The sequence below is a fragment of the Triticum aestivum genome, chromosome 1D (assembly GCF_018294505.1).
Source record: "Triticum aestivum cultivar Chinese Spring chromosome 1D, IWGSC CS RefSeq v2.1, whole genome shotgun sequence".
Classification (NCBI taxonomy): domain Eukaryota; kingdom Viridiplantae; phylum Streptophyta; class Magnoliopsida; order Poales; family Poaceae; genus Triticum; species Triticum aestivum.
The window spans coordinates 53132158-53154262 of record NC_057796.1 but is presented as its reverse complement, the minus strand read 5'-3'; the positions used below and the strand labels follow the sequence as shown (position 1 = coordinate 53154262).

General features: G+C 42.2%; 1 protein-coding gene across 2 annotated transcripts; it reads right to left on the bottom strand.

The window, feature by feature from the left end:
- Window positions 1-2688: 2688 nt before the first annotated feature.
- On the bottom strand, window positions 2689-21881 carry LOC123180238 (rRNA biogenesis protein RRP5). 2 transcript variants are annotated; one of them, XM_044592219.1, is made up of 40 exons: window positions 21539-21881; window positions 21242-21447; window positions 20041-20181; window positions 19701-19877; window positions 18533-18629; window positions 17597-17709; window positions 17386-17508; window positions 17218-17289; window positions 16195-16287; window positions 15929-16039; window positions 15672-15794; window positions 14731-14919; window positions 14528-14602; window positions 14162-14298; window positions 13725-13859; window positions 11791-11930; window positions 11560-11625; window positions 11115-11221; window positions 10959-11039; window positions 10767-10841; window positions 10581-10682; window positions 9888-10053; window positions 9681-9808; window positions 9190-9273; window positions 9000-9100; window positions 7686-7839; window positions 7523-7597; window positions 7290-7440; window positions 6583-7168; window positions 6211-6271; window positions 5762-5907; window positions 5501-5684; window positions 5328-5426; window positions 4920-5251; window positions 4674-4850; window positions 4361-4457; window positions 4125-4280; window positions 3770-4006; window positions 3603-3686; window positions 2689-3280 (listed from the first exon to the last, which is right to left on the bottom strand). In XM_044592219.1, the coding sequence occupies exons 1-40, from the start codon at window positions 21744-21746 to the stop codon at window positions 3173-3175; spliced, it is 5697 nt and encodes a 1898-aa protein (XP_044448154.1). In that variant the 5' UTR covers window positions 21747-21881; the 3' UTR covers window positions 2689-3172. The 2 variants fall into 2 exon arrangements, with proteins under 2 accessions (XP_044448154.1, XP_044448155.1); XM_044592220.1 differs by having other exon boundaries at window positions 6583-7165.
- Between the last annotated feature and the right edge of the window lie 224 nt (window positions 21882-22105).

The window sequence follows — 22105 nt, the reverse complement described above, 5'->3', positions numbered from 1 at the left end:
TTGTCATGTAGGGGAGCTCATCGGCTCCCAGCCCATTGAGCTCCTCTGCAGCCGCCTGAGCGGCCCGCAGATTCTCGAGCGGGGTGGCGTAGACGGGGCAATCTGTGCCCAGCATGCTGGCAACGGCTGCGCCGCGCTTCTGGACGAAGCCGGCTCGGCTCGGGCCGCTAGGTGGCGGCGTGCCAAAGGCGGCGCGGTCGACTTCGCGCTGGTGGGCCTCGGTGAGGCGTCTCATCGAGGCTATCTTCTTGCCCTCCGCGATGAGGGCGAGGCGGCGTGCCTCCAGGGTCTCGGCGTCGGCATCGGCCGGGATGGGGATGGAAAGGTCGTGCATCGCCGCTTGCTGAGCGTCGCGGGCGTTCTCGCCCGAGTTGGAGACGTGGCTGATGACCAGCACTTCGGTGACAGCACTGCTGCCGCTGTCAGCTCGAGGGAGGGGGTCGTCAAAGACCACCACATCGGAGGGGTAGGCGTCGAGCGACGCGGAGTCAGAGTCGATGAGCATCGGGTCGGTGGAACCGACAGACTCCATGTCCGCAGCAGGCTCGCTGGAGACGTGAAGTTGGTCGAGGAGGCTGACGAGGCGGCTCTCGGGGTAGTCGGTGCCTGCGTCGGACGCAGGCTCGTCGGAGATGCGAGTCTCGCCGAGCAGATCGGCGAGGCGGCTCGCTGCGCAGGCGTCGTCGACGCCTTGCAGCGCGTCGAGGCAAACGCCATCGGGCGCAGCAGGCGGGCTGCGCTCGCGGGGGAGGAAGAGGGTTCCCGTCCAGAACAGGTCTCCGGACGACGGTGCACCTGGCCCCACGGTGGGCGCCAAATGTCGGGTGGTTGGTGCGACATATGCCAAAGGATGGCTTATCATTGTGGGAGCCAATAAAACGTCGTCGGTGCCTGGAAACGGGATGAGGCGTAGACATGCACGCCGGCGAATCTTACCCAGGTTCGGGGCTCTCCGAGGAGATAACACCCCTAGTCCTACTCTGCGGGGTCTCCGCATGATCACTAGATCGATAAAAGGTAGCTACAATCGCTCCTAGAGCTGTTGAGGCCAAGGGAGAAGAAGAACAAGGCTAGCTCTTGCTTCTCTCTATCTATGGTGCGTGTGCTATGCTGAGATGGCCACTCTATGCTTAGAAGCCAACTATGCTTGGGTCCGAACCCTTTGCATGGGTGCTCCCGGGGTTTATATAGGCCTACTCCCCGGGATACAATGGTAATCCGACTGGGATCTGGTCCCAGCCGTCAGTGTCGACGCTCGCCGGCTTCTCCGCCGGCTGCTGGGTCCCGCCGGCTGCCGGCTACTTGGTCGACAGGCCGGCCCCACCGCCTAGGGTCTTGTCGGCGGCTGCTCACTGTAGCCTCGCCTGTGATGGCGAGGGCTTGGTCGAGGTAAGCGTGGCTACAGTGGACCGCCCCGGGGGCTATCACTGTAGCCTTACCTCGTCTTGTCTCCTTAATGGGGCTCCTGCTTCGAGGAAGGGATCAGCCGGCTTCTGGAGGCCGGCTATGCTCTCGGCCGACTGGAGAAGGTCGGGCCGCCTTCATGCCTCTCTCTGGCTGAAGGGGCCCGCAGTCCTTGGATCGTACAGGAGGGGGTCGTGGATGATGTCGAGGTCAGCATGGCTACAGTGCCGAGCCGCACGGGAGACGTCCGTCCCGTACGGCCTCCTGGAGCCACGCCCGCCTCGGGCTTCGGGGGTAGTGGGCCGCACTGTGGCCACACCCCATCACGTCGCCGTTATGTAGGAGTGGTTGCGGTCTTGGCCGGCTTCTCGGAGTCGGCCACCCCGTAGTCGTCTTGGGGGTGAGTCGGTGAGGCTGGGTCGCCTCCCGAGAGTCGGCTTTAGAGGTGGCCGGCTAGGAGAGTCGGCTTTAGAGGTGGCCGGCTAGGGAAGGCGGCCCAAATGCTTGGAATGCTTAAAGGCCCCAAAGGCCTGATAATTTTGCTGAAGCGCCAGGGGTAGTTGGTTAGGCTACCCGTGGCCGTTTACTCCGGAGAGCCGCCGCTCGTCACGGAGGCCGCCAAGGAGCACCTAGAGCTCCCCCTTGAGCGGTCACACACGGTCTGACGCCTCCCTCATCGCAATAATTAGCTGGTTGAAAACTTGATATTGATGTTTTATGTAGTGCTATTCACACTTGTGTGCTGGTCCACATCTTATTCCTTGCACTAGCTAATTGCTTGGGTTATCTTATTGCATTTGTGACTCAAAAATTGTGTGAATGAATTTTAATTCTTGTTAGACTATTTGTTTGATTGGCTGCATAACTCTAGTATTAAAAGGGAGCCCCTGGTTGTTTAGTAGTTCGTTTTGCGTGCACCAAAAATTTACCCAGTTGCCTTTTGCCCAGTCTCTTTTTGCCCAACGCCTCATCATGCAATTAATTAGTCATACAGTTAATTATGCATATTAACTAACCATGCATTAATTTATACTCCCTCCGTTCCTAAATATTTGTCTTTCTAGAGATTTCAACAAGTGACTACATATGGAGCAAAATGAGTGAATCTACAATCTAAAATATGTCTATATACATCCGTATGTGGTAGTCTATTTGAAATCTTTAAAAAGACAAATATTTAGAAACGGAGTGATAGAAGGTATCTTCAAGCGTGGGCCCAGCTTGTTCAACCGCCTAAGACCGAGCCCAGCCAAGCCTCGTATTTCTGTCGTAAAAAGCCCGAAAGAATGAAACCGAAGTAGCATTGACACTTTGAACGTCAACAATGCCCAAGCACTACACATTTGTAGCCAAGGAACTTCTCAGTCTGCACTCACAATCTCTAACGATGAGTGTTTACAAATTGAAAACAAAACCTAAACAACTCGAATAGTGAGCGAGGTGTTTGCCACAAAATCGAATGATCTATCTTTCCTATTAATAGCAATACATATATCACAAGTGTAACAACACCAAAATTGGCGGACTGCACGTCTGCGTAAAAGCTGCAGCCCTGACTGGCACATTCTCTGCCACAATCACATCGCACAAATAAGAAAGAACGCAGACCTCTGATTAGCAGCATTTCAAGAAGTTGAATGACCCCCCGCCTGCTGATCACCTGACAAGATCACATGAATAGTTTACCCCAGCAAGCAGACGCCTCCTGCGCGTTGCAGGAGCAGGAGCAGGAGCAGTGCCTCCTGCATGTGTAGCAAGGTTTTGCACATCAGGCTCTACAAATCTCAACGAACTCCATTGCCTTCTGCTTCACATGCTTGATTCTTTCTTCATCGCCCTGAGCCTTCTCATATCGCAGGTATTTCTTGAACAAGAACTGCAAATGGCAAGCATCGTATGAAAAAACTTAAATCAATACATGGAACGGTAATAAAGCAAATGATGGCATGAAATTCTGAATGGCAGATATCAGGTAGGGCAAGGTCCTCAGTCAAACTTATAATGCATTTTCCAGACAATAACACATAAATTAATGAATGGCAGATATCAGGTAGGGCAAGGTCCTCAGTCAAAAACTTATAATCCCACGGGGAAAGAGAGTAGATACTAGCAAGAGATATACAGGGAAGGACAGATAACAGTGGAAGAGAGAGATGGCTTTTGAGTTTTGAGTAGAAAACACAAAGAATGAGCCAAACCTTCATCTTTCTTGGAGGAAGACTAAGGCATGTCACCCTATCAAATAATGCCCGTATAATTTCCGTGTCACCAAGTCGAATTTCCTACAAAAGACCATGCTTGTCAATGACTGATTAAGTTGACAGAATAAACTGATACAGGTGACGGTTTGCTAATGCAATATTACCTGGTCTAGGTAAACACTCCAAATATCTGTTCTTTTCGGATACTCCCTTAGGATCAGCTCAAATCTGGATCTCCCTTCCTCAGCCACCCCACACTTGAACTCCAGGATAGCAGTCTGCGTGAGAAACTTTATACGCTTGTTTTGTGGCAGACTAAGAAGCGCACGGTTTACGACAGATTTGATGTATTCAACATCCTTGCCTTGAGTGAGAGAGAACTGAATGCGGCGCAACCAGATCTACAATTGCATAATGCAAGTCATAAAGTTGCTCCATATACAAAAAAAAGCTAACCTTGCACGAAGTTTGGAAGTCATAAATATGCTCCAAATACAAAAAACAAAGTGATAAACTAACCTTGCACGAAGTTTTGAATCTTTTGGTCATTCTATCAAACAGTTCATCTGCCAGTTCATTCTGTTTAGTCCTCTCGTACATTCCAAGAAGAGCCAAGTGCACCTTTTTGGGATCACAATACTGCAGGGCTCTTTGGAATATCTTCTTGACAGCATCCTTGCATATACCAACAGCAGATCAGTATCATCAACTGGAGCAGCAGAAAGAAACATAACGTAGCGTCATTTTCAACTTACCTCCCGTGGACTCCCGTACTCATTTTCAAGGTTGAAGTATGCTACCCATACATTGAGTTTCTCCTCCTCCTCTCTAATGTTTATTGTTCTCAAAGCCCTAACAACCATGAGGGACACTTGCATTAAGATGACAATCCATGCAACAGGTTCGAAGTAAACAAATATTCAGCAAAGAAAACATAGATATCTTTGCATAATAGACTAATAAGAATGGGAATTTTCATGGATTTTTTTTTCAGAACAGTAAATTCCTATTGTCAAAAATTAGTCAGAACAGAATTTCAAAACAATTATCCTTATACTGCAATCGTACCTTTCAGCTACTGAACGTGCTTTCTCGACATCCGCAAGGTCTAACAAAAATGCCATATACTTTATCCAGACGAAGCTACTATTTGGAGAGGTCCTCACCAACTTTTCGAATTCATCTGGAGTCTGTGGTATATCTTTCTGTAAAGCCCTTTCCTCCAAGGCACTGATTTCTATTTCCCTGGGGAAAAAATGGTGTAAGAGTCTGCGATGCCACTGTTAAAGGTACAAGAATGAAATGTGTGAAAACCTTTGTTTTCTCGCCTTCTCCTTTAACCGTCTATCGCTCTTTTTTACATTTGGTTCACTTCCATTAGCAATTTCATGAGCTTTCTGATCACCCTCTTGGTCAGAACCTTCGTATTCGTCCAAGGCGACCTGAAGTGGGGGAACAGAAGCCCTGGGTTCAGGTCCAGGAAGAACTAAAGTGCTGTTAAAACCTCCAGACATCTGAGGGGCACGGCTGATGTCCATGGGAACCCTTCCACCATCATTCTCGTTGCCATTTTCATCATCAGTCAGATCAGAGTCAAAGTAAGATTCCTTAAGGCCAAGGGATACTCGGTGTCGATCCTCGTCAATCTGTATGAAGAAAATGAAAATGAAATTTAGCACACATGCAGTACAAAAGACCAGTCTAACCATAGATAAAACTTGCCTTCAAAATTTTAGCTTTAACAATATCGCCAGCTTTGTAGCAAGCGTTGATATCAAGAACTGGTTCATCAGAAAGTTCTGATACATGACACAAGCCCACCTACAAAACAACGATCTACATTAACATACCGATTACTGATAAACACTTGCAGATTCAAAAGGACAATAGCATACCAGTTCACTGCTCTTGATTGTCACAAATAATCCATAGGATTCAACCCGTTTAACTTGACCATCAACGATGTCCCCAACATGCAGGTCACTGTAGCTAACATCATCCAACTTCTGTGATTTGCTACCAGTGCTCTTCCTAAGTGATACCTCAACTTTCCCTGATAGTGGTTCCGCAGACAATACCCTGCGGGATTTTTCCATTAGATCGGGAAGAGATATTTTTTGTAGTTATATGTGCATTTGTCAATGGCGAGATCTAACCTTCCCTGTACAAGCATTCCAACTGAGAAATCCTTCTGAGGATTTTCGACATACTCATCTGACAGATTTGACAAAATAATCCTAGCCTCAACCATTCGAGAAAGCATGATGAAACACCCTTTGGGATTCACATTCTTCACATAACCCTACAATGTTTAGAAGAAAATCACGTAAATTCACCATAGTCGCAACTTAAATATCCAGAAAAGGGGAAAGTAAAAAAAACTAATTTCCTTTTTTTACACACCATCAGCAACAATTTCTGCTCATTTACATGCCCAGTGGCTCACAGCCCAACAAATTGAGGCTAAGAGCATGCAGTGTAATTTTTTAAACACTTCAAAGTCTAAAACCAAAAGAAATTTAAGGCATTTGTGCTCGGTTGTAACAGCTTCAAGAGAACTTCCTCCAAGTTTCATATTACTAAGTTGTATGAAGATAGAAAATACCTTAACCTCTGTACCAGGGCACAGATCGTTGATCTTCTCAAACCGGGGAGCGCAAGTTGTCCTACAAAACAAAGATGTCACAGAATGACAGACATAATATTTTTCTGGACAACTAAAAAATTGTGTACAAAATTCACCTCTAACAGGCCTATTTATGTGGGTGACTGTCTTGGTATTTTGTTTGAGAAGACGATCACGGCACAATACCCCACATCCAAAAAAGCAGTTGCCACTAGCTAGTGTTAACTTATATCTAAGGTCTGTTTAAATTATAGAGTACCCATATGACTTTTGACAAAAAGAAGCATATTTAACGCTACTAAATATTGCTGTATTTATTATGAACAATACTTTGGAAGCGACAAGACTTACGAATCACCAAGTTTTCTTGAGCGAAGTGATAGGTCAACTCGGACAGATCCTTCAGCTTGGCGGCTTACAGCCAGGACCTTGCACTTTACAAATTGACCTTCATGGATCCCAGATAGGGGTTCAGGTACCCACAAATCAACAATTTCAGTATAATGAACTCTTCCATGAAGATGAGGTCCAATCTGGATGACAAGCCCACCAACACCAGGTAGAATCCTTTGGATGCGTCCACCAATGACATCTCCTTCCTTCGTGTGTTCAGCAATAGAAGATACTGTTTTTTGTGTGTCATCTATATTCTCGAGCATGCATTGGTTATCAAACGCTTTCAGCCTCAACAACCTTTTCTCTCTGTTCACCCCAATAATGCGTCCTTTCACTGCTTGACCGACACTATAACGCTGTTGGAACTCTTTTAGTTCGCTCGGCTCAACTGAACTATCAAGAATAAATAAATGTGCCATAACCTTTCTGGATACAGTTAACCAGACCCATTCCGCATCCACCTTGACGACATAAGCACGTATGATGTCATTAATTGAGTGATTCAATTCAGCTTCAGATGCAGTTGATTCTTCCAAGTCTGCTGTTAAATTGTTCCAGAAAAAGAAAGGCCAGCATCAGGAAACCAAGTCATCGCAAGTCACAAGAAGCACCAAGGGTATATAGTTGGTTAGGCTAAACAGAGAGATTTTGGTACAGCCTACCTTTAAGCAAGGATGGCTTAATAGATAGTTCCCATTTCAAATTTCTGCCAGTTTTTGCTGAATGTTCAGCTTGTGCAACAATTCTTGCATGGACCTTTTGCCCGATTTTGAGTTTACTAAAGGGATGCTCGCTGCAATCTTCTTCAAGGACCTGAGAGAAACATATACCAATTACTGATCCATAATTACTTATGAAAATCACTATAAATAAACTAATAAAGTCTAGTATATACCTCAGTAATATGAATCCTTCCATGAAGATTGACACCAAATTTCAAAATAACCTCAAGCGGCTTGATATCAATAATCTGCAACCAAACATGATTAATATTTATACGCAAACTATAAATAGAGAGTAAACGACTGATCATACGATTGCTATGAAAATAGTTGCACCTCTGCTTCAACAAGTGACCCAACTTTGTAGTCTGATTTCTTCTTAGCCCTTTTAGAACTAGAGATATTAGAATCCTGGGCTGATCCTTTCGGGAGAAGGATAAGTCTTCCAGAAGGGTCAGAACTTGGGATACTTCCAACGACAACGGTAATGCTTCAATAAAACCAAACACAAAATAAGAGAACAGCACTTCGAACTGTAACTGCATTTGTACTAAGAAAAGAAGGTAAGGGTTGTTAAATTTTAACACCAAAGTGATATAGGCTCGATAGTCTGCCGACCTTGAAAATCGCAAACGGTACATCTGCTAGTCATTTGCATGTGTTCGGTGCAATATAAAATGTTGCTTTATACTAACCCTTTCATGATAATACACTAAACTTGTATTGTTCAGCAGCAAACATGGCAGATGCTCCTATATTATGAGATGATACGGCTCGACACATTTTCTACCATGAATAAAGTGAACTTGCAACAACAGAAAATGTAACGCTTCACCGCACGAGACATTATCAAACCATATCAGAGAGTCCAGACTGCAAAGCATATATAGGACTAGACTAATAATCATTCGACTGAGTTTCCATTTTAAAGGGACAATGTGAGATCAACAATGATGGTAACAATGCAGATACAATATCCACAAACATTATAAATTCAAGGAAAAGGTGGGCATGTGAAGTGCATCAACATTGCTACCAGGCAAGTGCGTACGTGCAAAAGAAGCTTGGACTCAACAAGCTGCTTGAGCAATACAATACTTGAGCTAGAAGACTTCATTGAGAAAGCTTAAGGTCAATTATGGTTGAATATATATACATATTTAGTATGTAATGCAGAAAATCAAGTCTAATTCAAGTGAGGTGCGAACTTGTCTTGAGCGCAATAATCAATGTTGGGTTGCATACTTGCATTGTCAACCCACTGACAAGTTCAGTCAAGCTAAGCTAGAGCTTATTCAATCTATAATAATGTCAGGTTCAAGACGGCCTCAGCTAGATTGACTCACGTTTGACTCATTTAAGCTCCTAGATGCCTTGCATGTCCTGGCGACAGGACAGTTTACTAACACAGTATGTTCAGAGTAATATGTATCTATGAACCAAAAACCAGAGACAAATTATAACATGTACAATCATAACCAAAAGGGCAAAATAAAGTATTGCCAGTTGTATCTGAAAAAGCCTGATCTGCAGTAGGCATACTGTAGAAATTATTAGAATTCTAAAAATGAACCCTTCAACTTTTGCTCCCCGACCATTCAAACAAGTAACTAATCAAAGCAATACACTGAAGTAAGTTCACGTGATTACCACTGCCCATTATCATAGTGATGTTGAGGAAGCAATTGTGAGTTGTAATCCATCAACGGTGCAAAGCCTATTGCATGATTATACTCAGGGACAGAAAGAACCTGGATAGAACAAAATGATGAGAAAAGAACAGCAGTCAACCTTTAAGGAAGTAATAAGAATAAACTAGTCAGATGAGTAATTTGCACACCACATAGCTGTCTTTGACTATCTCCACAACTGCATTGACTTCTTCCCGAAGCTCCAAGTCCAAAACCGCAGCTCTGTGACGTTTCTGAAGTGCAACAAACAAACCGGTCCAATATAACTAAAGTTAGTGTCAAAGCAATTGAAATTGGTACCATTAGAAGACTTGTAAATAGGGGGAGTAGCCATGCAGATGTTTTATTTGGTGAACTAAAAACAAACAACATGCAAACAGAGATTTTCAGACACAAATGTTGACAGTATTTTTTTCAAGTTATGAAGCTACACTGCTAAAATATTTAGCCCATTGTGAGCAGTTTCAAGCAATGCTGTAGATAGGAAGGGCACAATCGCAAGAAGTACTTCAGTAGAAGTAAACTACTAAGCTACCCACAAACAACTACTAGTACCAAGTGACCAAAAGATAATGGAAGAGACAATCCTTAACCGGATAGACACATATATTGCTGACAGAAGGGCATCTACAACTATTACCTTCTTTTTCCCATCCTTGCTGACACTGCCAACTAGTTCAGGTTTAAGCGATAAATTTACAACTCCATCAGATAAATCCACAACAAGACCCTTCACAGAAGAACCCACTTTTACAGTACTGCCACCAACTGCAGAAAAGGAAAAGTTTTGAATGATCGTAATCAGTAATAGTTAATATGCCATATAAGGAGAAAATGAGTTACTTACGCTGATGATGTTCAATTAGACCAACAACATCCGGATGGTCTTTGAAGTTAAGGATAACACCATATTCTTCTATTGCTCCCACCTCACCCTTAACCAAGCTACCAATGCCAAAATATTTCACCCAATCATGAGAAGTACTAGGACCTGAATACTTCAATGCGGCAATCTGGACAAACAACAAGGTAACACCAATTGTCAGTGCACATGTTAAAGCACATTGTAGAACAAGGGTTCACTTAATTGTCAGTGTACTTGAACCATTTGTCTGCTTTTGGATAAGTCCTACCCCACAACCACCACCACACACACAGCCCATTAACTTAGCGAAACAGGCCTCCACAAGCAAATAATAGTTGCACTTGTAAGTTCGACCCAAACCTCACCAGTCTCTGCTTTCACCAAAAGCTATTATTATTGACCCCAGCCCAAATTACCACATTACTAGCAGCTACTCCCTCCATTCACAAATATAAGATGTTCTAACCTTTTTCTGAATCGGATATACATATAGACACAAATATAAGATGTTCACTCATTTCAGTCTCTATGTAGTCTATATTGAAATATCCGAAACATCTTATATTTGTGAACGGATGGTTCTAGATAAGACTTTCCTTCAGCCGTTTAATCTTTTTTTCATCAAGGTTAAGCCATTTAACTTTGAGTAAGACACAAATAGATTTATATTATGACCTTCTGATCGAGAAGAAAATATCCTTGAATAAATGAACAATCAGGTGAAGAGCACATGGACTGTTGGAGTGAAAGCTTTACTCGAGCAGATTCTGCATTCACCTATAACAAATAATGAACCATTCAGTAAAGCAAACAACATAGTATCCAAACACGAAAGTATCAACAACACTATGTTATACGTACATTGAGGACATGACTACGAACTGATTGGCCAACACAGAACACATCAGAAAGCTTTTCTATCGGCCTGTCAACCGCCTTCAGGAAACACAAGGTTAGGCTTTTTTCAGAAACAGAGAGAACGACGAAGCCAAAACTTGCAAGATAAGAGGCTGTTCCAAGATAAAGAGAGCAGCAGGGCTAATACATGCTTACTTTATCCTTGGGAGAGAAACCAGTTAGATGTCCAAGAAAGCGAACAAAACAACCAGCTTCGATGATGTTGCAAATGTAACCCTAAGGTAAAAAGAAATGTCAACTGACTTGCTCGTTAATTATAATGTAACTGAAACAAAATGAAGAACTATATACATGAACTACAGCTCCTGCTTGCATCTGTGATATCTCTGATGGAATGTCATTTGCAGTGTTGATAAGTGAGTGTTTAGCGGAAAGAACTAAATTTTGGCCTTCAGTATCTGAAACAGCATAATACGAAAGGCAATACTTAGTCAAGTAAAGTAAGATCCACGTGTAAAACAACCAAAAGTGCATCAGGAAGGATATGTAAATAAAAAGTTTATGTGAGAAAATTACTATATACAGACTGAGTTATGCTACAGCTCAAAGTTCTTTGTCGTATAAAAGTACAAATATTACTAGCATTGTTTATGTGCTCGCCATAGGTCGCCTTACCGCCCTATAAACAATGATTACTAGTACATTGTACTCAGAAACTGAACAGCGGGTGGAAAATTGTCAATTAGTTCATACAAATCGTTGAATAACAAAAGAGCCAGAACTTCAATGACTTTACCAAGAACTAAAAGCTGGTTGAACTCATGGCCAGGCTTCAACAAATTCTTCAACTGAGCAGCTTGGCCTAATTAAGAAGAAAAGGTGTAAATGGGTGAACAGAACAAAGATGTACAGATGAGCCGGGGAAAAGGATTGTGGATGTGCAAGCTGTCTTCGTGTCTGTGTCTGTGCGTGTGGGGAGTCCAGACCGAATGAACCAAATATTCGAAAATCACAGGCAAGGATATACCATGATGATCTGCCAACTGTTCATTAAGTATAGATCCCTTGGAGAAGCCATTGACACTGACCACAACAGTTGCAGGAGTAAGTCGCTCCACAACACCAGAGACAATTGTACCCACCTTTGCAGTATCAGCTTGAATGACCCTGCATGAGAAAGTAAAATTTTAGTTGTCAAGCTACACAACACAAAAGGAAAATTGCGTGCCAAGAACACAGGCGCAAGTCTACGAACCAAGCAGGGATCTGCTCAGGACCTTTCCTGGTTAAAATTCGGTTCCTAGGTGTCAGCAGAAGCCAACAAGAAACTGAAAGTATTGGCAATGACCATAGAAGGAAAAGGAGAGATCTAGTACCGTAGCACAGCGTTTAAGAATGCAACTGCCCTTTACCACACAAAAAAAAACATGTATGCAAAAGCTTCAGCAATAACCTTGTGTGCTAAATATAATATTATGGGTTCAAAAACACCAATGTATGTAGAGGTATCTGATAGTACAGTTCGTACAACTGCTAGCAGTGTTAAAGCATCTGGCCATTTCTTCTGTGCCAGATCTTTCTTTTGTGCAATGAGTGAAAGTGTGATCAATGGTGCGAGAGTTGGAATATGGGATATTGTGACACGGGCTGAACACCTACGATTTTTTTTTAGTGAATCAAACTTGCTCTCACAAAAAGTGTGGACTCAGGATTTGGCGAGGCTGGCTCACCCACGCATACTCAGTTCACTCCAGTTGATGCATGGTGGGATGGCATGTGGCTGCTGCACCAAAACCTGGCACTGTAAAGGGAGAGGACAACTCATCTACACCTGTGGAACGTGTCGAAGGAGCGGAATCAACATATCTTCATCAGCAATAGACAAAGCTAAGGTGGCCTCTCTTGCTTTCGAGATATATGTTCGCATGTGGACTAACGTTGTATTGGATGTGCTAAAAATAAGCCTGCGCAACTGTTATTACAGATTCTAATCTCATCTTAATGAGTAAAGTGTTACTGCCAGTTTCAAACGTACTTCAAATCCAATAAAAGTTGTTTGTTACTCCCTCCATCCAGAAACGTTGGTATTATGGTACTCCCTCCATTTAAAGTGTTGTTAAGACAAGGTTTTGACCAACAATTACTCTATTAACACAGTTTATGTGATACATCATCACATTCATGAGTACTTTTGAGCACTGTTCAAGAATTCATCCGATTAATCAGTTAACGGACCAGTTAATCACTACTTGTAGGGTGGCCGAATCGAATAACACATTCATTGCATTAACTTGTGAGGCCAATTAATTGGCCTATCAGACCGATTAATCGGTTGTTAGGCCGATTAATCGTTGCTGACCCATTAACTTGTGGGCAAACAAAGCCCAAAATTTTGCCCCGTAATCCCTCCCATCCCCCTCTTGCTCCTCAATAGCTATGGTTCGACCAAACAGTAGCATATTTCGGTATATTACATAGCTGAGAACATGAGAGTATGGTATGATACATAAAAAACTAGATATATGTTGGCAAGTTCCTATTTAATCTGCCGATTAATGGTGGACCGATTAATCCAGTTAATAGGCCGATTCACCAATTCATCGTTACTCCCAAGTTGACCGAGCAGCTACCAGTTACTGATTTCCTGAACAATGCTTTTGAGCATGAATCTAATGACATCAATTATACGTAACATTAATTGCATTGTTACTTTGTTAGCCAACTCCTTATCAGAACAAAATAAAGACCTAACATCGATCTCTTCAAAAAAGGACTATTTAAAAAAAACTTTCAAAAAGAATAGGAAGATGACAGAAAATATAATCACATAATGACCTTTAAAATATTTAAGAACGTACAAGGATAAAAACGACGGCCCAGTTACCCGTAACCATGTAAACCAAAAACTGATATGAGCAAGAGAGCAGAAAAAACAATAAAAGAACAAGAGAGAACACTCACCTATTAGAAGACATTGTAAAACTAACATATAGTTTCCTTGAAGTGGGGACCACGCTTACAATTCTACATTTGACAACTTGTCCAACATGATAAACACTTTCAGCTTCAATGCCTGGCTCTAGTCCAAGTTCAGATCTAGTACAGATAAGGAAATATGTCAGAGGCATATATTCAATAAAAACATTGTCGCTATCAAGAACAGTATAAGACAAATCACACTCATGGCTATATGCATCAATCGATGCAGTGGCCGGTGGTACTCCTTTCAGAGAGAAAATCACAGTCAAATCCGATTTTCAATTCATTAAACTCAACAGACAGAGACTTCAAAGACAAAAGGAGCATGTTTTAACCATTAAGATCATCACATGAGTGTGGGAAAAATATGCAGGTTAAGAACATATAGCTGATGAACTTCATAAGAATGAGAGGTCAACCTGCTAACAAACCCCTGAACTCCATTGTAAAATCTCACGAAGCACCCATGCTTTTCTATTTTAGTAATCCATCCATGAGTCACTAAACCAATCTTGGCATCAGCATACGAGGCCAACACTTCAAGTTTTGATTTGACCTGAAGGAAATCCAGAATTTTATTATGCAGCTCCCAGAGGCAAGGAAAGCAATCTGAAGAACAATATTCCATCATGCTCTATATAATATACTCCCTCCGTCCCAAAATAAGTGAATAAGTGTCGCTGATTTAGTACAATTTGTACTAAATCAGCGACACTTATTTTGGGACGGAGGGAGTACAATTTGCAGTATACTAAACATCATGGGTGAGAGTGCAGTTAAGGTACCAGAGACTTCTTGTATGTCACTGTTATTCTCTTGGATTTGCAACCCAAAACACGAAAAAGTAGTTCAGCTCCAGCCTACACAAAATTAACAAAAAAAAGAGGAAGTGTCAATGGTGGACATGTTATGCATCTTAATCATATATACCAGTCTTATGGTATATGCAATGGAAATTAAGAGAGGAAGAAAAAGAACAGAATGGCACCTTAAATTTCTTCGGTGGCTTTACAATGTTATCTAACTCAGACATGTGAGGAAGTGGACAAAGTGCTTTCACACCACTTGAAAACTGCACAATTGCGCCAAAAGGCTCAACAGTAACAACCTTAGCTCTCACTACCATTCCTGGTTTGACATCAGCATGAGTGAAAACAGAACCTTCAAAAGCACTGTCCTGGAAAAGGATACGATATGGAGATCCTCAGAAACAACCTCTTTTGCTAGTTTAAGAAAAGGAGGTAAATCTGATTTACAGGACTGCCTGGCATGCTTTGATATTAATTAAGCACATGCAACAGCTGGAAGCAAAATGATTTTTCAGATGCATGTCAAAAATAAAGATGAACCAACTTAATACATTTCAAAACAATGGAGCTAGAATAGAAGAAGCCACATGCTTTAATGACAGAGAATGAACATACCTTGCCATCATATTAATTATAAACCCAGTACTATCACAAACAATTTTATCATAACTAATAATTAAGAAGTAAAGAAGTGACTTGTAAACAGTGACCAGGAAAATTAAGCAGCACCACAGAAACTAACATAACAATTATCATCAGATGACCCCCTCCATGATACATTCAGTACCTCAGTTTTGAACACATGCACTAACATATGGTATGGATCAGGTACCCATCTCATCTTTTATAACCATATGAACTCCACTGTACAGCTTAAACCGACCTTTGCAGAACATAATTGCTAGATAAATACATAATTGCTAAATAAAGAAGATGGTACAAGAGTTCAAGCATCGAATGAGCATATTGGGTATAAAAAAAGGTAGGATGTAACACGGGCCAGGGTGTATCAACTAAGAAGGAAAACTGAGCATCAAAATGGGTTAAGTACTTAAGTGTATGGATATTCAAAAGTAAACAAAGGCACAGAATAAAAACTTAAGTGGCCAGATGTGATTACTTTTAGTGTGCCTAGTGCAACTCCTTCAAGATGTCGCACTCCAAGTACACGGACACGTGTCAAGCTGCCTTCCCTAAACTTCTTCTCCACATTCTTCACATCCTTGTCTGATACATCGTGTATCTATGGATCACAAACATTAAGATGGATCTTAATGAACAAGGCCTTCAGTTATGGCAAGCAAATAGCAACATAAGATTGGCCCTTTTGAAAACAAGAATAGGCCAAGGCAATAACATATTTGAAATAACACATACACTAACAAATCCAGGTGATGGAGTTGGAGAAGGTATTTCAAGAAAAAGACCAGCTTTTTTATCCACCCTCAGCACCCGTGATTTGTCATATATTTCTCCAACTTTAACATTCTGCACAAGGAAAATCATCAATAAAAAATGAATAAGACTAGGACAGGAAAGCCCCTCTTCGAATATAGACTAGACTAAAGCCAACTATGCAGGCATAAATGAAAATATTCAAGAATGTACCAAAAGAATTGGTCAGGCAAAAGCAGTAAACTTACAATAGGGGGTACATTAAGACGAAGTAAGTGTTGGTTCAATGTAAGCCCAACTGCTCTTGTTGACGGATCAACAAACAAGATGCGGGCATTTACCTGCAAATTGTAGCACAAAGCGTAATGAGAAAATCACAAGTCCTACAGTCCAAGAGAATAACCAACAATATGTTTCAACAACAGGACCATCATTTGAAAACTGGACAAACAGAAACACAAAAGAGAGAAGAGGGATCATCATGCAGATCAAGTCATGTGCAACATGGTCACTTGTCATTCAATGATTAGACTCATTGTGATACGTGATAGTTGACTTTTGCCGTGTTACAGGGTCATTCGTTACTACCTCCGGACCGGTTTACAAGTCCCCCTGGACTTTTGAGCCTCACTATGACCACCAATTTAACCAACAAAATATAAGTCATATGCCACAAAAAGTAAATCACTGGAAACTTCTTCCGAATGTGAATCAAATGATATACTTTTTGTGGCATGTAAATTATATTTTTTTGGTTATAAATCGGTCAAAGTTAAGATCAAAATAAGTGGGGGCATGTAAACCGGTTTGGAGGGAGCATATTCTAACACATGAGACAGAATACAGGAACAGGACACATTCATGTAGTGTTCTTGTCTTACTAGAACCACGCAGACAGATGAGCAGCCTAAGAGGTAAAGGAGTGAGTAACCAAACAAAGTTTCTCGGATTATTGTTATTGTTATTATTGCTACCCCAAGCTTACAATCTGAGAAAACGTAAGTCTGATCTGAAATAAGTAAAATGTCAAGAAAAAGGAACATTTTTGGCAAGGAATCATAACCGACCACCCTACAATTTTGGGTACAATTGAAGTACCCAAAACCCTGCGCACAGATGATAAAAGGAGAATTCACAGTAAGCGTCAATGAATGTAAAATAGGTACAAACATTGTGCAGACTCATTATTAGGACCGATTAATGCAAATATTATAGACTCCATGGCCACAAGCCCATGACCATTATCAAATCTATAGGGAAGAATTACTGACCTTCTTATTCTTGCTGTAATCATCTTTCCAATTACCAGAAGGGAAGGAGCTCGACAAATTAAAAATATCAGCCTGATAAGGAAAATACGCTCAATGTAATTAAATAAGTAAAATCCAAACCATGGGAAAGTTAAAAAAGAAAATACTGAAGTGTTGAAAAAAAGTTACCGTTCCAGTGAAGTAAGTAAGAAATGATAGCATAACTCCATTTTCAAGGACTGAATGAACACGTGCACTCATCATCATGCCAGGAATTAGATGATCAATGGAAAGGCCTTTCAGATCTTTAATCTAGATAAAAACAGACTTATAAATTAGCAATAACTGACATGATACAGAATAAACTCAAAAGCCACTGACTAATAATTGACAAGCGTACAATGGATTTAGAGATCAAGTCTTCATCAGAACTCAAGTGAATAATAGAGCGAGCTTTATCAATCCCCTTCACGACACATTGTATGAGTTGCCCGCTCTCAATCTTCACAGTTTCTACAAAAGAATACCAGTTGATTAGCTCATAGGTACATCCCAAAACAAACATCATGATCAGCATTTTACAATGCTGGCGAAGGTCAAAGAGAACCGTTTGAAGAATACAGCAGACACATACTCCCTCCATTTCTAATTATAAGATGTTCTAGATATTGCAATATGGACTACATACGGATAAAAATGGGTTAACATACACACTAAAACGCGTCTAGATGCATACGAATCTCAGAAAATAGATAAAAGCTAAAACATCTTATATTTAGGAACGGAGGGAGTACATCAGCAACACTATCCCAAATAATGTTAAGTAGTAAGCCAGCAGACAGCCTAGCAAGCTTTGTCTTACTGTGCTACGTGCCTTGAGTTCAGTAATTTATTAGAAAAATACGCTTATAATCAAATATGCCAAATCAGGAGTCTAGGCACGAGCTAAGTTTACAAATTTCCTCCTATTTAACTATATTTTGTACACTATGCCTTGCATACAGTGTAGGTACTGCATATATTAACAGTTTAAAACAACAAAAGGATACGTCTGAGTTAATAAAAATGTACCTACAAGTACACCAAATAACAAAAAAAGGTGCAGCCTGACAGCGGTTTTTTTTTCACAAAACGCAATTGCTAGAAATTGGACTATTGATATTATCAGCACTAAATAATTATATTGCCATAAGTCTGTAAACAAATACGTTGTTCTAGCAGCTATCTGAAGCTGCTATGCAGAACAATAACTGGCATGAAGTGCACACTTATCTAGGCATGTGTAATTTATTAACAATCAATAATTGTAACTGTGACCTTATTAAGCAATGTCTACCTTTGCCAGCTTTTGGCATAAATCCACTAAATGTGGATACTCCGAAATAAAGAATGTAACCATGGTCCTCGACGCTTTTCACTTGAGCAGTGAGCACCTGAGAAACATAATATAAAAGAGTTGGCTCAGATCTAACACATCAAAGTTTGTCAGAGGTATAAGAGAAGTGTAGGTAGATAAGGGACAGCCGATTGAGCAGACTATGGACACCGTACATGTTACTGAGTGTGCAATAGCACCTTAATAGAACTATCAACAAATGAACAAGAAGCCATTTCAGTGCGTACATAAAAGACCAACGATGAGCTGACTGTTGATCTGGGTGAGCAGAAATAATTTAATAATAATTACCAACCATAGTTCCATAAGTTTTTCTTTTTTATAAGCAGTTGCAAGGATGCTTTGTTTGCTGCCATTACAACAGCCCAGTTAGGGAGGCAACCTCATTCTTAAAAAATCAACCCTTTGTGCAAGTTGATTGCCAGTTTGCCACCACGTGCTGAGCCTGGATTTCTCACCCGTGGCTGACCAGTCAAAAGCTCATGCCCTGACTAAACTTTCAAGCAACAGTAGGGGCCAATATTGGCTATAAGCGAAACACCCCTTCATTTATACACAAAATTCCAATCTCGGCTATCAGCGAAACACCCCTTCATTTATACACAAAATTTATAAACAGGTCGACCACATTTACTTTACTGAAAAGATAGAAAGGATGATGGGTGGTGGGAGCGAAGGGTGACATTAAGTTGCCATTGTTTGACCAAAATGTTGACTACCTAAAGAAAATTAAACAAGAGCAGTGAGTTTTCCATGATAGCTTCAGTAGTTCTCATTGGATGTTCACATCTTCTTTCTATTTTGACTGTTGGGAGGGCTGGACGAGAACATGCTTGGATGCATGCTCTGGCATGTTTCGGTTCTGTTGGGGTGTAATTGTTTTATGCGTGTGAGTTTTTGCATGGGTACAAAGTTCTGAGCAATTACACATTATGCTAGAATTGTAAATCTGTAGTCAGAGACTACGGTTGTGGGCTATGACATTGTACGTATCAAGAACTAAGATGGGTAAGGATAAGGAAAATGTACACATTTCACTGTCCTAGCAGGAGTTAAGCTGGTATCATGCATATCTAGAACCAACAAGAGCCAAGGCAAATATAAATACCATTCCATCCTGGATAGCATCCAGAGAAAGACCCTTGTACATCCGGCTCAACCGCAATGATAACCAAACCCGCTTGTGTGCTTTTCCTTCTTTCTTATCATCATCAACTTGCAGAACCATACAAGGTACCAGCTGACCAACATGAACAACTTCAGCACATACACTGCCCTCATTATCCTGCAGTCAAACAGATTAACAGAATAACAAAAATCAACATCAACATCAATTGCATTTTCTGGATAGCAACTTCGAGAAGAGAACACAACTAAATTTTCATTATTACAAGCAAAATATAATTGCAGAAACCTTGGAAACAAGAAGATACAAAAAAAATCAATACCTTGCTATTTCCATGCAAAGCAATGTCCGAAACTTCCTCTGTGCGAACAAACCCTCTCATTCCGCCAGGTAGACTCACTATAATGTCTTTTTGGTTAACTTCGATTACAACACCCCAAAGCTTCATGCTTGGTGAAATATTCTGATAAAACAGAAAAAAGAAAGGTTGGTATGGCTGTTTCACCAAAACAGCAGCAATTAATCCAAGAGTCTCACCAACAGAAAAAACATCCCAAATCTAATCAGTAATTTCTGTTAATGTAGACAGATAAAAAAACATAGCTGACAATTAAAAGAGACATTGTGCTAATGAAAACTCTACCTGAGTTTTGCTCAATTCACTGATTCAAATTGGTCCTTGTAATTGCCTAATACAAGGGAAGCCACATCTAACCAAAGGCATTCGTTCAGGTTATTCTGATATTAAGAATTTCACAATTCACTTTTTCTAATCGTCTTACACTTGATATATTGTATTATGGGGAAGGTGAGTGAACTGATGCTACACCTCACGAGCACCCGTCAAGACTTCCTCTCATATGGGGAAGGTGAGTCAACTGATGCTACACCTCATGAGCACCCGCCAAGGAGCCAACTTAGGACTTGTACAATGCAAGGTGCTTAGGAAGATGCTTAGTGAAATAAACCGAGTTTTTCCTAAGCACCAGTGCTTATCTCTAAAGGAGAGGTGCATAAGTAAGTGTCTACCCTCTACAACGAAAACGGTGCTTGAAGAAAAACTGGTTTATTTTTCTAAGCACCTCTACTAAGCATCTTGCACTGTACAAGGTCTTATGCTGTCATAAATGTACCAAGTTAACATACCAGGTAAAAATCAACTTGATGGGGTTGAGGCACCTTTAACATTTTAAAATGCAAATGTTGTGTCACTGGAAACTACCACTTGTGTGACTTACTTTGGGAGCGCTCTGTGGCATGTTGTGTCAAATTCCTAAAGCTTGTGTTAGGCATATACCGCATGTGGGGTCAATGGCTCAAAGCTAAATTCGCAGTCTGGAGCTGATGATGCTTGATGAACAAAACTAGCAGCACAGGTTACACGACACACCATGAAATTGGCAAGGCTAGGACGCGATCATAAAAGGGCATTGCTGCATACAACCTACCAGCCACTGATTGGTACATAACACAAGGGCTGCAAAGCAAATCCTACAGAGGAACAGTTTCAGAGAGTTCAAAACCTTCAAGGTGATGCGATTGGCGAAGCGTGGGAGCTTCCCAGTGGTAGCCCCGCCGAAGAGGGTCCCGAGGTCATCATCGCCGTCGATTCCTGAAGAGACGTTGGCTTTCCTCTTCTTCTTCCCCCTCCTCTCCTCCTTCTCGAACTCCACCTCGGCCTCGGTGCGCGCCTCGGCCATCTCGTCCCTGCTCAGGAGGCTGCGCCCTCCTGCGTAACGGAACACAGAGACCCCACGTCAGCATATACGAAACCAAAACGCAAAGGACGGGGCCAGGCCGCACGCGCAGCCGCCGCTCACCTCTGGGGAAGTCACCGTCGTCGGCGGCGTTGAACAGAGCCGCCGGGTGCGGCGCCGGCTGCTGCTCCTGCTCCTGCTCCTCTGCGCCGCCCGCCTTCTCCCCTTCCTCCTTGCGGTGGTTTTTGAACTCCTTGCGGTTGGGGCCCAGCCCCGGCTTGCCCGGGCGGTCCGCGCCCTTCCCCTTCTTCCTGTCGCCGTGCGGCGCCATGGCGGCGAGCGCCCGGGGTGACGGGGGGAGGGGGTGGGCCAAGGGCTCGGGGGTTTGGAGCCGGCCGGGTGGAGGAGGCGACGGGCACTGGGGTTGGGAGCGGCGGCGCCGACGAGTGGGGGAAGGGTTTTTAGGTTTTAGGTGAGGTTTTAGGGGAAGGGGGTACCGGAGAGGAGATGACGGACTCTCGTGCCCGCGGCGTTGCTTTCCCTGGGCCCGAAGGGCTTCGAATTTTGGGGGTCGGTCGGTGAGGGCAGCCCGACAAGCGGCTGAAGCTGGGCTTATTGGGCCGTCCAAGCATTTTCCGCAAAAGAATCCAATAAATAAAATTTATTACAACAATATACATAGACATTGAT

What these genes read in the sequence shown, in the direction of transcription:
- LOC123180238 (XM_044592219.1), bottom strand. Translation starts at nt 21,746, where the DNA reads ATGGCGCCGCACGGCGACAGGAAGAAGGGGAAGGGCGCGGACCGCCCG. An exon ending in GTTTCTCTCCCAAGGATAAA is followed by an intron (nt 10,842 to 10,958) that starts GTAAGCATGTAT and finishes TGTTTCCTGAAG; the next exon opens with GCGGTTGACAGGCCGATAGA. An exon ending in TAAGCCATCCTTGCTTAAAG is followed by an intron (nt 7,169 to 7,289) that starts GTAGGCTGTACC and finishes ACAATTTAACAG; the next exon opens with CAGACTTGGAAGAATCAACT.